Source organism: Cariama cristata, unplaced genomic scaffold (assembly GCF_000690535.1).
Source record: "Cariama cristata isolate BGI_N322 unplaced genomic scaffold, ASM69053v1 scaffold22312, whole genome shotgun sequence".
In the NCBI taxonomy this organism is placed as follows: domain Eukaryota; kingdom Metazoa; phylum Chordata; class Aves; order Cariamiformes; family Cariamidae; genus Cariama; species Cariama cristata.
The window spans coordinates 9,194-24,354 of record NW_009605844.1 but is presented as its reverse complement, the minus strand read 5'-3'; the positions used below and the strand labels follow the sequence as shown (position 1 = coordinate 24,354).

The following is a 15,161-nucleotide window of genomic DNA, read 5'->3' as shown; positions in this document are numbered from 1 at the left end:
CTGTGGTCCGGGCGCATCTGATCTGGGGGCTTTGGTTTCAGGCTGCTGTGTTCGGGGGCTCGTATCGCCGGCATCTCGTGCATGGCACGGAGTCAAGGCAGCTCAGGTGCCTCGGGTCTTACTAGAGCTGCCCTGGCAGACAGGGGAGGAGGCAGCAAAGATTTACACCGTCAGCACTTGGTTGTTTGCAACCGTAAACGTGTTCATGAGAAACAGCTACGGACGTACCTTGCTGTGCTGCGTGCCCCCGTGTCATGGGGCAGAGATGGGGAGGTGTGTGCTGGAGGAGGGGGCCCTAAAAGAGCCTCCCCTGGCGAAGCTGCTGCTTCTGCAGGGAGAGGATCAGGGATGCACCGATGATGATGAGCACGGGCAGCTGGTGCTGGTACGGCGGGCGGCCCGCCGGCGGGGGGGGGGGGGGCCACCTGGGTTGGCAGCCAGCGGGTACTCGCTGTGCTTGGACTTCTCCCGGTTCCCCTCCCTCCCTGCAGGGGAAAGGGGACTCATGAGGATGTAAGCGTTTATCCAGCTGTTTGTGGCATGGGCTGGTGTCCCAGTTGGCTGCCTGTGAGGTGCTGGGAGCTGGACTGGGGAAGAGGTGACCGTGCTCCTGGCCAAGGGCGGCTGCATCTCCTCTTCATGCCAGAGCCCAGCAGCCAGCTGAGACCCTGTCTGCAACGGGGCTGCGAATCTCCCTTGGGTGCTCATAGTTGAAAACATCCCATGGAAATAAACCCAAAGTATCGCCTCTGTGCATGCCAGCCCCTCTGGGCTCAGACCAGAGGGACCATGGGACCAGGCTTTTTAGCTTCTGCCCCTGTGTGACCACAACCCCTCGCACAGGGCTGCGTGGTGGCAGCCTGCTTATTGGCAGCGTGTCCGTCCATCACGCCCAGGGAGGATGGGGTGAGATGCCGGCGGTTGGAAATATTTCATAAGTGGCAGAAACCTTTAACGGGCAGACGGGGCCGATGGGGGAGAGTTACTTCACTTCTCCCAGGGCGCTGGAGGCTGCTGGCTTTCCGGTGGCAGGGCTGTAGCTTCTCGGGCGAAGATAGCTTGTGCCTAAGATAGCTTGTGCCTGGGACTCCACTTCAGGGTGTGCTTTGCAGCCAGCATCGCACGTGGTCACCTGCTTGTCCGTCCAGGCCACCGGCACTGTCACGGAGCTGCGTCCTGTTTTGTGATTCCCTTTCAGATGGCGGCAGGGACTGGAGAGCCATCCCAGGGCATGAGCAGAGAGGCTTTGTGGATGCTGCTTCTCCCTGGTGCATGGTGCTGCCAGCTGGTTTGGAAAACACAGAGCCGGACCAGGAGAGTGAATTCCCCATTGAATGGTGTCTCTGTGTCACTCCCACTTGCTGTCCTTGAGCCTTCGTGGGTGCCCCGGTGAGCCATCACCTCTGTGTCAGGTCGGCAGCCAGCATGGAGGGCAGCATGGGGGTGCCATGAGAGTGCCGGTCGGTCTCCTGCGGCCGGACTGGGATGGAGCATCATTCCCAGCACTGGTGCACACACATGTCATGTCAGGCATGTAGCCTGGCTTGTTGGCTGGAGCCGTGTCCACAGGGAGGATGAGTTCAGCTCCAGTGTGTCCCCTCCAGCATGACCCCCTCCTGCCTCGCGCTTTCACAACCCAGCCTTGGCCAACTCATCCAGCTGGGACTGAATTTCAGACCTGGGGACCAGAGGGGGTCAAGATGGAGAGAGGCCGCAGGTTAAAAACTCTGGGTGACCGGTGGCACGCCACAGCCCGCGCCACTGTGGGCACGTCCACCCGCTTGCCTTTGCCACCTCTGCCAGGTGATGTGTTCTGGCAGCTCCCTCCTCCTGGGGGGCAAACCCCATGTGGGCTGAGCATGTGGGGCCCGTTTCCCTCCCGCTTCCCCTGGCACGACCTCTGGCCTCCAGACATTTGGTGTGCGGTTTGTGCGGTCGCCGGTATCTCATCTCCCCATCAGTCACATCCCCTCTCCGTGGTGAGTCACCCGGCCATACCTCTTCCCCCTCCCCGTGCCGTTTTGGAGAGCTGAGCAAAGATGAAGAAGATGTTTTCTACTGGGCTGACACATCTGCACCCGCCAAGTTCCTCTAATGGCAGCCCTTAATGATTTATGTCTCAGTTGTGCAAAGCAGGTATGTTTTATCATCTTGGAGCTAGGAAGGAACGGGATGGGTGTGAGTCCGCCCCTCCGTGCCCATCCACTACACCCACTGGAGCATCACAGAGAGAGCCGAGCAAGGACTGGCATTTTGGCTGCCAGCTGTCGCCTTCCTGCAGGGTTAAGGTGGCCTGAGGGATGATCTCCGTGCCCCTTAAACCCTTTTACCCTCTGAGCTGGGCTGCTTTGGATCATGTGTGCCCATGCTGGCAAAGCGCTCATATGAGATTTGTGTTGGTGGTGCCTTTCCCAGGTGGCCAGAGGCCGTGCTGATGGGCACGCGCGTTCGGCATGGTGTGGCTTGGCAGGGAAGCGGGGCATAGCCGATCTGGGGCTGGCAGTGCTGCCGACTCACACCTCCCTGCCTGTGCCGTGGTGCCAGCCTGCCTCTGGGCGAGCAGTCGGCTGGAGGAGCGTGGCTCAGCTTGCCGAGACCTGTCGGCGTGTCCCTGGGCAAAGCGGATCTTGCGCTGGTTCAGCAAACGCTCTGGCCCCAGGCAGATGGAGGTGGTTGTGGTTTCCTCCTTTCCCCTCCCTTTCTTCTGGCAGAAGCCCATGGTTGGGGTGAGCAGTGCATTGCTCACTGCGGTAGAGTTTCTCCCCTTGGCATTGCTTTCTGGCACGGAGATCCAAGGAGGGAGTGACTTGCCCGTGGCTGCCTCCTGCAAATGCAGCTACTTAGTGCATGGAGGAGCAGCTTCACCTCCAGGTCCTGCCCGGGGGAGCAGGGAAGCAAGTTTTGGGCTGTGGGCGAGTCTTATGCCAGCCCATCAGCATTGCTGCTGGAGGGCTGTACGGAGGAAGGGATGCTCTGGCAGTGCCTCAAGGTTGGATTTCTGTTGGGTTCATCCCCAGGAAGGCTGTGGCTCGGATCTCTTCTCCCTGTCCTGGCTCTGGTTCCTGACACGGAAAAGGCCAGGTAAAAACAGCCCAGGCAGCTTCTCTGGGCACTGACCAAGGGAAAAGGTGTTGCTGGTAAACCTGAGGCTGGCGTTCAGGTGGCTGTCTAGTTTTGCTGCTGGTCATCTGGGTGATGCAGGCAAGTCTTTGCGCCTGCCCGTACGTCAGTTTCTCCACCTGGAAAGCTTTGGGATGTGCTTTGAGCTCCTGTGCTGGGCTTATGCCTCTCTCGGGAGCAGCTGATGCCGTGGTTCGCGGGAGGTGCTGGGAAGGGCTGCCTGGTGTGGGTGGCTTTGGGGCTTGGCTGGTGGCATCAGCTTGGTTCTGCTGCTACTTCCCAGCTGGGCTGGTGACACTGCCCTGCAGGGTCCCCAACGTGTCCACCTGAACCTGTCCCCAGCTCGGACCACATATGAAGCTGCTTGTTACCGCTCTGCTCCCTGCTTCAGCACAGCAGCTAGAAAACCTCTGTGAGAGCTTGTCTTACGCTGAGCAGCCGGAGGGGATTTCATCTGCCCTTTGGCCACTGTCATACTGCAGTTCCTTGTCCCTTCGTTCTTTCGGCCGACCTTCCCTCTCTGCCTCCTCCTCCTGCAGCCCCGGGCTGAGGCTGGGTCCCTGTGGTGGGATGCGATAATGCTGATTGCAGACGAAGCCCCAGAGCATTTGGGGCTGGAGCTGACCCTGTGTTATCCCTGGGTAGGGTAAGATGCCACAGGCAGGGAGCTGCCCTGGTAGGACTGGGAGTGTAACCGGTACCCAAGTGCCTCTTTGGGTACCAGTAACCTAAGCTATGTGCAAGTGTCCCTGTGCTGGATGGCAGGGCTGGATTGTGTCTCTGTCCTGGAGCTCTACAGGTGGCTTCGTGTCCTTGCACCATATGCAAGTGGGGACATGCCATGGGCATCTGTGTACGGCGGTGTCTGCAGCATGGGCTATGTCTAGCTGTGATCTCGATGCCGGTGCTCTTGCCTGCTGAAGCGGCTGTAGCTGGGATTGAGGTCTGGCTGGGAGAAAGGGCTCACGTGGAGATGACTGGGGCTGGGACCGCCGGGCTGGTGTGGCATGGGGTGCTCCAGGGGGTTTACCATGCTGCAACCATGTGCTCTGCCAGATGGGACTCGCGTTCCCTTGGAAATGTGTTGCTCCTGCTCCAGACGCTGGCTCAACGCCAGCCCAGCCGTGCCGGAGCGATGCGGTGGAGGTGGCACGGCTGTGACAAACATGCTGTGGAATGGAGCCGCTCACAGCTAAACCGGAGTAGGTGCTTCTGGGTGCTGCCCAGCACTCTCCAGCCTTGGAATAAGAAAAGGTGTTTGGAAATGCTCCAGTGTGAAGGTTTTGGGGTTACCAAGGAGAGGTGTGAATGTGTGTGCACGCTGAATGCCTTTACAGCACCCTGCAGAAGATTAAATAGCAAATTTTACCTACTGGGAACGGGCTGTGCGTTGGACTTCATGGGCACATCAGCTCCCAGGTCCTGCCGCTGGAGGGTTGGCGTGTGCGGGTGATGCCGCTGGGATCTGTCGGGTGATGGATCTGGGCCAGGAGCTGTGCGGAGCACCGTGTCGGTGAAGCACATATGCCAGGATGCAAACATGTATGCGAAAGAGATCCTGGCTGTCTAAATAATGTGAAATATTGACTAGCTCTCGCAGATGGTGCTCCACGTGCAGCTTCGGGGACTGAACTTCTCTGTCTCCTCTTGGGTTTTGGTGTGATGTTGTTTTGATCCAGTTGGAATGCTGGACTCTTGGCAAACTTGTTGTCTGGTTGCTTTCAGTGGGATTGTTTCATTTTGGGATCTGAGGGGAAGGGAGAGGGTTGCAGAGGACTTGACTGGCTCCTTCAGACTCTCCTGATGGCTTTTATTTGTTTTTTTGAGTGATGGCACCAACTGGGATGCTGGTTCTTGCCGAGCGCTGGGGTTTGCAGCGGGGTGCGGTGCCGTTTGGTGGCAGTGTTGCAGAGGGATTCCTGCCTGTGGCCAAGAGCTTCTGTTATTGCCACTGTCACGGTGGTTGGATTCACCGGTGAAGTGATGGTGATGATGATTATTTGCATGAGGACGTTACTGGGGGCCCCAGTCTTGGAGGAGACCCCAGTGTCCAGGACATAATCCAGACTGGTGGTAGCAGGGCCCTGGGGACGCGCTACATTCGTATCGGCTTGTGGATGGGTGGCTGGTTTTCTGTTTTGCTTTGCTCTGGGATAAGGTACTGGTTGTGGATACATGAAACTATGCTTTGTGTGAGCTGGTGTGGAGGATGCTTTCACGTTTTCTCAAAGCCCATACCTGGTGCTGGGCAGCTGCAGCGAGGATGGGCTGTGTTGGCAAAGCTGTGCTGGCAGGATGGTCTTGTCACTGCTCAGGAAGCGTGTTGGGGGTGACCTCACCCCCAGGTCGCTGTACTTGTGATAAAATAGCTTATCGGCCGGGTGGTTTGATCGTTCAGCCTTCAGATTGAAGGCTCTGCTCAGAAAGCAGCCCACTGGCTGGGGTGCTCCGCAGGGGTGCAAGGGCCAAGCTGGGGGACCCACAGTGGGGGGTCAGTACCTGAAGCAGGGGCCCCGAGCAGTGCTCCCCACCGCAGGCTGTGTGCGGTGTGCGTTGCCACACGTGTCCTCGCAGCCGTCGCTCCTGGCATGCGAGGGACCGACAGCCACAACAGTCTGTGCTCCTGCAGGGCTCGTTCCAAGGCAGCGTGCCGCTTGGGCTGAAACATGTTTCCTTCTTCTGTTTCCCATTTTCTGCAGGCTTTTCCCATCTGCCTAACGGGCTGTACCCATCGTACATTCCCCTGAGCCACCTCGAGCCCCCCACCGCCGGCAGTCCTCTTTTGGCCCAGTTGGGTCAGCACAGCCTCTTTGAGTCACAGAAAGGTGAGTCTGGGTCCCCGTGGGCACTTCCCCTTGGTCACCCCTGGGTGCTCGCCCTGTGCTTTGGGCTTGCGTGGCTGCTGGAGCTGCTGGATGCTGGGATGTTGAGGGAGAAGAGCAGGAGCTCCCTGGGGTTATCGTCCAAGGATGTTTCCTGGTCTTAGTGGTATCAAGGTCTTGGATGTGGCTGTCCTGTAGGGAACCCAACCAGGTCCCTCCTTGAAGTCCCCATGTGCTGCCACATCACAAGGCTCAGCGTGCATTGGGGACGGGGCTGTCCTGCATCCCACCCGGGCCACGTGGAGGTAGCTGCCTGGTCTCCTCTGCCCTGGTCCTTACTGGCCATGTCCGAGACACCCTTGAAACATGTTCCCTCCTGGTTTGTCACCTCTCACCTGTCTCTTAGGACAGGAGGAGTTGGAGGCCTGTGGTAATTTTGTTTGCTTTTGCTCTGCAGATGGGTTCTACCTGCCTGGCCACGCGGGTCAGTCCACTTTGCACCCGCAGCCTCCGCTCTCGAGGACTGTGGGCAGCCACACGTCGAGCACCTTGCTCCGGGAGAAGGATCTGGGGCAACTGCACAAGAGCTCGAAGGAAAGCCTGAAAGACCCTGGTGGGAAAGAGCGAGCATGCCGGAGCGATCTGTCCCTGCCCTTTGCCAAGAAGGAGGGCAAGCCGAAGGAGGAGCCCCGGCCCCGCAGCGTGGTAGACCTCACGCAGGACACCAAACCCGACAGTGACCGAAAAGTGAGTGTGGTGGAGAAGGCAGTGAAGGTCGGTGAGCGTCTCTCGCCGTTCCTGGCCGAGCACATGCCAAATCGGGGCGTGGGCGGTGGGGAACCCAAGTCCAAGAACCCGCTGCAGAACTCTTCCCTCAGCAACTGCAACGGTGGCGGGGACCCCATGCTGAAGGTCCTGGGTGCTGAGCAGGACCGCTGTGCCAAGGATCCCGCTCGACACGATGAGAACATGAGGCCTTCTGCGCACGCCCACGCTGAGCGACTGAAGCGGGGGGAGCCCCTCCTGCCCTCCGTGGGTGCTTTGCACATCTCCTGCAGCTGCCCGTCCCCACACCCCTCGCAGCCGGGGAAGATGACGCCGGCTACGACATTCCCTCCACAGCCCGTCCATTCCAGCATGTACACCATCTTCCCGCCGGCCAAGGAGCTGGGGAGGGAGCACAAAGTCATCGCCCCCACCTTCGTGCCTTCGGGGGAAGCCTACGATGAGAGGAGCGGGCCCATCCAAATTGCCTCACAGGCCCGCGACAACAAGGCGAAGGACAAGGACATCAGCAAGGTGGGGGTGCTGCAGTCGCCCACAGAGCGGTGCCTCACAGATGCCTCCCGCACGCTCTTGTCCCAGGACTTTTCTTGCCACAGCGATGCCAAAAGGATGGAGGTTCTGAGGGAGAAGGGCTCGGTGATCAGGGCGAACTCCATGGCACTGAAGAGACAGGTCACTTCGGAGCCCTTCCTCAACCGGCCGGGGCTGGGCTCTCCGGAGAGCAGGGAGTTCCTGGCCTCCAAGGACTTGCTGAAGCCGAGTCCGGAGGCAGAGCATCGCCCTTGTGAGCGGGACCGCTTCCAGCGATCCAGCTCCAAAGAAGCGGCAAAGGTTTACGGCACTTTGGACTCCTCCCGGCAGCACCTGGACCATGGTCAGCTGAAACCGCCCGAGCAGAAGTGGAAACCCTTTGAGATGGGCAACTTTGCCACCACGCAGATGGCGGTGCTGGCCGCGCAGCACAACCATGTCACCCGGGCGGAGGAGGAAGCCAAGAAAGTCTACCTTGATCCCAGCGGCTTGCCACGGTCCTCGGTGGTGGGCTCACGGGGCGCTGCGGACGTCCTCCACCCTGCCTCCCATGGCGAAGGGTCAGCCATGCAGAGCCTCATCAAGTACAGCGGCAGCTTTGCCAAGGAGACCACGTCCCGGCAGAGCTGTGGCAAGAAGAGCCCCTTTGGTGGCTTGGGCAATGTGAAGTTGGACTCTTCGCAGCTGGGTGCCTCCAAAGTGCAGCAGCTGCTGTTGCAGCAGCCAGCGAAGCAGCTTAAGAGGGACCCCGAGAGACCCGAGAGTGCCAAATCCTTCGGCCGTGAGAGCATTGGCTCCCAGGGCGAGGTGGAGGTGAGGCACTTGCCCGTTGGCATCGCCGTGGCTGTGGCCCGGCAGAAGGACAACAGCAGCAGCAGCAGCAGCAAACTGGGGCCCAGCTTGGCAGACCGGGATCGCTCGCTGTCTCTCAGCAGCATCAAAGGTAGGTTCCCCAGACTTGTCTCAGGACATCCCTGCGGGATCTGTTCCCTGGGGAGAGCAGTAACCCAGGGCAGGCTGTGTGGCATGAACTGAGTTTGGCATCCTCAGCTCCCTTTGCCTCCCCTTCCCAACCAAGGGCACGTTGTAAACCACAGCAGGGAGGGCAAAACTACCCGTGCAAGCGGGAGTCCCCTTTCCCCCCTACCATCCCCTCTGTCCACCTCTGAGGACAACTCCTCTCCGTGTGTTTGATCCCCCTTAGCAAAGGGAGTGACAGAGAAACCCCTTAATGCACCTCTGTGCTGGTGTTCTAATCTCATGGTTTTGATTTAAGCCATGGTGCTGGCAGGAGGGGACTGGCTCTGGCGAGCTCTTTGGTGCTCTGCTTGGCTTGTGTGGCAAGATAACGCCTGTGGGCTGCCCAGCACGGGGAGAGCTCGGCTCTGGCATGCCAAGGAGCGATACCAAAGTGAGCGGCTGGCAAGCAATGGTTGGCTTTCCATGTTTAACCTCTGCCTTTCCCATTTTTCTGCTTTTGCCCACCTCTCCCAAACCTCAGCAGCGAGAGGCAGCTTCTCCCAGCCAACGGCCCCTCTCCCAGTTCCCATCGCCTCCCGTCGCCCTCCCCACGGCCGGGCAGGAGCCGACTGAGGACCTCGTGGGCAGCACAGGGAGCTGTTTGTTCAGCCATTCAGTCGTCCCAGACCCTCCCAGCTTGCGTTAAATGTAATTTACTGAGCCGAACTAAAAGGCTGCAAACAAGGGTTGAATTCTGGCAGGCCTTCGGGCTCGTTGCTAAGTGATGCAGTTGGCTTTCAGACAGAAAACAAGACTGCTTTTCTCCTCCTCTCGCCCCCCAAAATGCTCCCCCCCCCCTTTGTGTGCCAGGAGATATTCGTCTAATAACATTAGCTTGCTTGCGCTGAGTGGACGGTGCTTGAATGTTTAGACCTTTTAAGAAGGAGAAAGCAGGCTTTAGTTGGCTAATCTGTAGTATTTGGCAAGTAAAATGCAAGTATTTAGTGCCGGGCATTGGTTGTCAAGGAAACGGACCTAAGCCTTTCCTCCATGCATAACTGATTGAATTTTTCTATGCGGTCCGTGCGTCATGTTCATATATATAGACAAAATGATCATTCACTGTCCGGACAATCACCGGTCTGTACAGAAAAGGGACCATCCTGTCGGTGGGGTGGGGGCTAGGCTGGAATTAAAGGAATAAGAAAGTGTGTGTGTTTGGATGGGGGATGAGAAAAAGATGATAAACCTGTCTATAAATAACTTAGCGCAAGTAATGTAGATGGGAGAGGGAGGAGCAGAGATAAAATAACAAAATAATGTGTTTCTAATAAAAGGCTGAGGGCGGGGGTCAGCTCACCTTGTGCCAAGAAAGGGAGGGAGGCTGCTGGTTAACCAAGGGCTTGCTCCATATTACTGACACCGAAGAGGCGGTTGGGCATGGTTTGGGGAAAATAAATAGGAAAGTGAACTCCATGGGGGGAAGACCTGGGTTTAGGGGGTGGAAGGGGATTTGTGTGTGAGTGGGGTTGCTGGTGGAGAGGCAGGGAGGGATCCTGGGGCTCTGGAGGGATTCGGGAGCCCCTGTGCCTCATGCCGTGGAGGCTGGGTGGTAAAACTGAGCAACAGAGGATGCACGGGGCATCGTTCAGTGAGTCGAGGAGGGGCTGGCTGTGGACAGCCACTGCATGTGGTGTCCTGACGGGCTGCAAGGGAAATGTAGAGACCTTGGAAAGTCCTTTGGGAGGGCGAGGTGTGTGCCAGGTTTTAAAGCATCTTTGCTTTCTGCCTGAAGCCCATGGAAGGAGCCTTGGGGAGAGGAGCCAGGAGAGATGTTGTCTTGTTCCTGGATTCCTTCTGACAGTAAAAGCTGAGGGAATTGGAGACTTGACAGCAAAAAAACCATGGGCTGTCCAGGTTTGTGGAAATACACAGCGGAGCCCTCCTTGAAAAGACTGCCTGTCAGTAGAATAGACTTAATGTTCCGAGTTGCATTCCCGTGTGCCAAACCTTATCCAGGCGGGAGAGCGAGGACCCTGGAAAGGGCTGCCATGGAGCCGAGGTGCAGCCGTGCGAGGCCGTGCTGCGCCGCTGAGCCCTGCGGGATGCAGAGCATTGCCCAGGCAGGGGATGTGCTGGCAGGGAGCACCGAGAGCTGATGGGAAGCAAACACCTTCCTCCTGGCCCCGTTAGACCGGCCGGCTGCTCACTGCAAGCAGGGCTGGGATTTAGGAGCAGATCGTGTCACCAGAGCGTAACATGGAGAGGGGCAGTAGGGAACGGGGGGAAAAATGCATATGCAAGAAAGAAGCTAGGGAAAAAAACTAGGGAAAAGCAAGTCTAAAATTGGGTAGCTGGGGTAAAGACCTTGGATAAAATAAAGGAAAGGCGTCTCCGATACCTGGTCCTGGCAGGGCCAAGCGAGGCACTACTGTCTGCTGCTGTGAAGATGCTTCCTAACCTCCCGCAGACGTGGCTGCTACCGTCCCACGCTGTTCTGGTTCTGGACAAGCCGTTTCTCCAGCCAAACATCCAGCCCCCTGCTTTTTGGACTCTTGCCCTCAGCTACCATATGTGTCCTTGCCTCGCTAGACCCTTTCTTGTTGCATGGCTCCCCAGGGGGATGCAGATTCCTGCTAACGGGTTGAATTGCAGAGCGGAGCACGCTGGTTTTGTGAGGGTCTGTAGCGTTGGTTCTACCTGTTGCAGAAGGACAGGGATTCAAAGCATACCCAGTGCTCCCAGACTAGTTTACAAAAGCAGAAGGTGCTGCAGAAGGTGAAGAGATAAAATCCAACCCCTGTGAGACGTGCTAAGTAGGACTGTGTGGTTTGATGCAGGGATTTAGCTGGGCCTCGTGTCCTTACGTGATGGGAGATCTGCCACTGTCCTTCAGCAAAAATGGTCCTGTTGGTCCTGTTGCTCCCAGGCTCCCTATCCTGGGAGACCAACCTAACCTGGCGAGTGGGTCCCTTGATGACTTGGAGACGGGAATGTCAAACCATACGCATCTGGGGGCTATCAGGAGCCACTTTAGCGAGAATATCTTGATGACATAGCCTTGTCCAGGTCTTTAGGACTTGAACCTGATACAGTCTTGGGGACAGTGGCATTTGGGTGTGCTGCCTCCCAGGGTACTGCCTCTCCATGCCCAGAGGAGAGAGGACAGCTTTCCGCAGCCTGTTTCTCATGTCTGATGGTGCTGGGTTGTCTCTTAGGGCACGGACGCTCAGAAGATGACTGCGGGGATGAGAGGAGCCGGCACCGGGACAGCCACCTCCTGGCGGGGCGCTTGGAGCGTGATCAGGAGAAGCTGCTCAGGTGAGGATTGGAGGGACATGGGGCCTTTTGCCACAGTGCCACAAGCTGTGCTCGGGGACAGCCTGTCTGGAGAGGGGGCAGAGTTGCATCCATCCTGGTGTAGCTGCTGGTACCAGCTTTGCTGGTGCGGAGAGGAGCACTGAGTGGGGTACTGGGGGGTTATAGGCAGATCCTGAATCCACAGCAGAGCAATCCTAGTAGAGTGCTGCAAATCCATATCTGCTCCAAAGGGGCGGAGAGATGGGATGTTTTATTCTGGACATGATGTTAACCACCACTGTCACAGCTCTCCTTGAGTGTCTGACTGGTTTGCAAACACACACACTCGTTCTGCAGTCTGGTCCGTGCCCCTGGGCTCCTCCAGCCATGCAGTAACCCGTAGCACTTGCACCGTCTCTCACTCTCTCTCTTGCCTCCTCCGTCACCAGAGAGAGCAAGGAGCTGGCAGATTTTGCCCGAATACACCCCTCTGGCTGTGCCACGAACGGTTTGAACTCCAACCTCATGGTGACGGGAGGCCCAGCCTTGACGGGCTCCGGGCGTTGGTCTGCAGACCCGGCTTCGCACTTGGCAGCCCACCCTTGGCTCCCCAGGACAGGGAGCCCCTCCATGTGGCTGGCCGGCCATCCCTACGGTGAGTACCCTGAGAGGGAGTGATGTGTCCACAGGGTGTTCACACCAATGCAATCCAGGGAGAGGTGTTGTCGGTGAGGCTGCTGTCTGATCACAGGGGAAAGAGAAGGAGGTATTTTGGAGCAGTGAAATGGTAGATGACTTCTCACGTGGGTAGGAGCTACCTGCATCCCCAGAGTTGTGACTGTGATGTTTCTTCTTCCAGGACTTGGTCACCCTTCCCTGCACCAGGGAATGACTCCAGGCTTCCCCCCTGCCATGGGGGGAGCTCTCCCTTCCGCCTACCAGTTTGCCAGAGATCCGCAGTCGGGGCAGCTCGTTGTGATCCCCAGCGAGCACTTGCCACACTTTGGTAAGGATGTGAGCATGTCCCTGAGGACCATGCTTTGACAACGGTGGAGGAAACAGGCTTTGGAGGGGGCTAGATAAGAGCATATGTAGCCGTGGGGACCAGCAGCCACAGCTCTAGGGTGGGCATGAGCTGGTGTGTTTCGGAGATGGCAATGTATAATCTTCAGCAGTGGCTCCTCATCCCCTGCAGGAACCCGTAGAGTCTGAGTCCTTGGTTAGGAGAATCTACTCATGGACTGAGCCAGGCACAGTCAAACCAAGTGTACCTAGAGAGCAAAAGAAGTCAGATGACCCCAGGACCCATGGGGTGGTGGGAGTGGGGCTGCCGAGGGGAAGACCACACGCTTTCCCCTCTGCATTTCTGATTGTGTTTCTGCATAGCCCAATGTTTGGCATCTCACACACTCTGGGATTGAAGTGGAGATACTTGGCCCTGAGTGATCCTGAATCCTCTAGCTGCATTTCTGCATCTCTGACTGCATCTCTGCTCATTCCCCAGCGGAGCTGATGGACCGGGCACCCCCACTGTGGCCTGCCATGTACCCCCCAACCAGGAGTTCCCTCCAGCATGCTCACCAGCTCCAGCTCCTCTCTCATCAGCAGCTGCTGCGGCAGCACGAGCTGTACATCCTGCAGCAGCAAGCGGCCCATGCCATGGAGCTACAGAGGAGTGCCCAGCTCGTGGTACGTTTTCAAAAGCTTCTTGCTTGGGTGTGAAACAAGCCTGAAATTGGAGTGTCTGGGGTGAAAAAGCAGCTGTAACTGTGCTGCAAGCGTGTCTCAAGGGTATTGATGTGTGGAGTGATCCTGCTGTGGTCCCTGGGCTATGAGGCATTCAGTGCATCCTGCACAGTTCGGGTGGGTTTTTGAGGGGTTTGCTGTAGAGCCATTGAGCAGTGCTGTCAGGAGAGCTGCCCAGCAGCAACACAACCTTGATTCCTTCCCTAGGGATGTCTGTGTTTAGTTGAGTGGTTTCGTCTCTGGTCACCTCCAAACAAACCTCTCCTGCGTGGCTCAGAGAAGCAGCAATCACACTGCAGCAGCGTGCAGATTACTCGCAGCAATCACGCTGGGTCCTGGAGCCAGCTCCCGTTCACCAAATGATTTTGGAAGTCGTGAGCTTTCATTTGGGTGTTTTACACCCATTTAATTTTTATAGTGGTCATCTGGTTTTCAGCCTTCATTGTGCTGAATGTGTGCTTGCCAGGCTGGAGGCTTAGAAACAGAAATGGTTTGCTTTGGTTGCAAGTGAAAGCTGAGACACCCTTCACATGACTCCCAGAGCTGGGAATTTGTAAGGAAAGCTATCACAGATCAGTGTCACCCTCCATCAGATTGGTCTTAAAATGGTGTTGCACTGGGGAACGTGTGTTTTACTCCAGTGCATATTTGATAAGACTGTGTTTTGGTCTTGCTTGGTGGTAGGTCTGTGTTGCTTTTCAGGAGCAGGTGGAAATGTTATGCTGAGTTCTGCTCTGTTCTTGTCACAGGAGAGATTGAAGGCGAACGAGCAGCGTGCGGATATGGAAGAGAAGGTGACGAAACGGAGCCTGGACAGTGCCAAATCAGGCCTTTCCTCCTCTGCCCCGGGACTGGTGCACCGAAAACCACCCGTGCTGTCTCCCAGCACCTCCACGTCGTACAGCAAGGCTGTGAGTCCACCTCCCCTCTCTCCCAGGGCCTCACCCGTGTCTGTGCTCAAAGCTGAGGTGATCCAAAAGATGGAGGAGCCACCTTCGCAGCCAGCCTACTCCTACCCCGCCACCCCCAGCTCCCATCCTTCCAGCCCGCCCCCTGCCTCTCCACCCCCTGCCCCTGCCATCCCTCCAAAGGAAGAGGCACCTGAGACCGTGGAGAAGAAAGACCTGGAGCTGGAGAAAGAGGCTACTGGTCCATATCAGGCCTTGTTCCCAGGTAAGAGAGCCCTGCTTTGGCAGAGTCCCGTTGTGTTTGTGCCTGCCTCCCTTTTTCTCCTTGGCTCTTTCCTGCTTCCATCCCTTCCCCTAGAGAAAGCCACGTAGCTCCTCTGAAAGGTGGGGGAGAGGCAAGGACCAGGGGCAGTGTGATGGACTGGGATCGATGCCTGGGCCTTAGGGGCACCTGAGGCTGTAGGCTGTCTTCTTCCCTTGGGTCGAGCCTGGGTTGGTTCCTCCAGGGCTGAAGTCTAAGAGGGAGAAGGATGCAAGAGGCAGAACTCTTTCCAGTTGCAGGAGAGTGCTGGGAAAGTACAGAAGGGACCTCTGGGATGCTGCTGCCTGTGGCAGCTTGGCCAGGAGAGAGGTGCCCAAAGCAGCTACTGCGTGAGAACAGGAGGAGACGAGAGATGATGGAAGCGAAGGGAAGCCATCCCTATGCCTTAGTGAGAGAGAGGGTTCTTTGGAGACCTGGCTGTTACACAGCCTGTCCCTTCTGATATCTTGCAGAGATCCCCCCGGGATATCCATTCCAGTCCCTGCCTCCCTCCTTTGGAAGACACTATCCCTACCTCCTCCAGCCCACCGCAGCATCTGATGCGGATGGCCTGGCTCCTGACGTCCCGCTGCCTGCTGAAGGCTCTGAGCACATGGAGCTTTCCCCAGAGGTCAAGCCCATCCACCTGTCTCCGTCCAAAATGCTAGAGCCCATCCAAGCAGCAGC

At 57.4% G+C, this 15,161-nt stretch overlaps 1 protein-coding gene across 1 annotated transcript in view; it reads left to right on the top strand.

The window, feature by feature from the left end:
- The first annotated feature begins 4,255 nt into the window (after positions 1–4,255).
- The window catches only part of LOC104158486 (trinucleotide repeat-containing gene 18 protein-like), a 17,492-nt gene continuing 6,586 nt past the window's right edge, over positions 4,256–15,161 (top strand). The window contains 9 exon segments of the mRNA XM_009696153.1: positions 4,256–4,322; positions 5,820–5,945; positions 6,400–8,202; positions 11,438–11,540; positions 11,969–12,174; positions 12,379–12,525; positions 13,024–13,208; positions 14,015–14,438; positions 14,948–15,161. The exon segment at positions 14,948–15,161 is cut by the window's right edge and continues 13 nt beyond it. Coding sequence (XP_009694455.1) covers positions 4,256–4,322; positions 5,820–5,945; positions 6,400–8,202; positions 11,438–11,540; positions 11,969–12,174; positions 12,379–12,525; positions 13,024–13,208; positions 14,015–14,438; positions 14,948–15,161 — 3,275 coding nt within the window.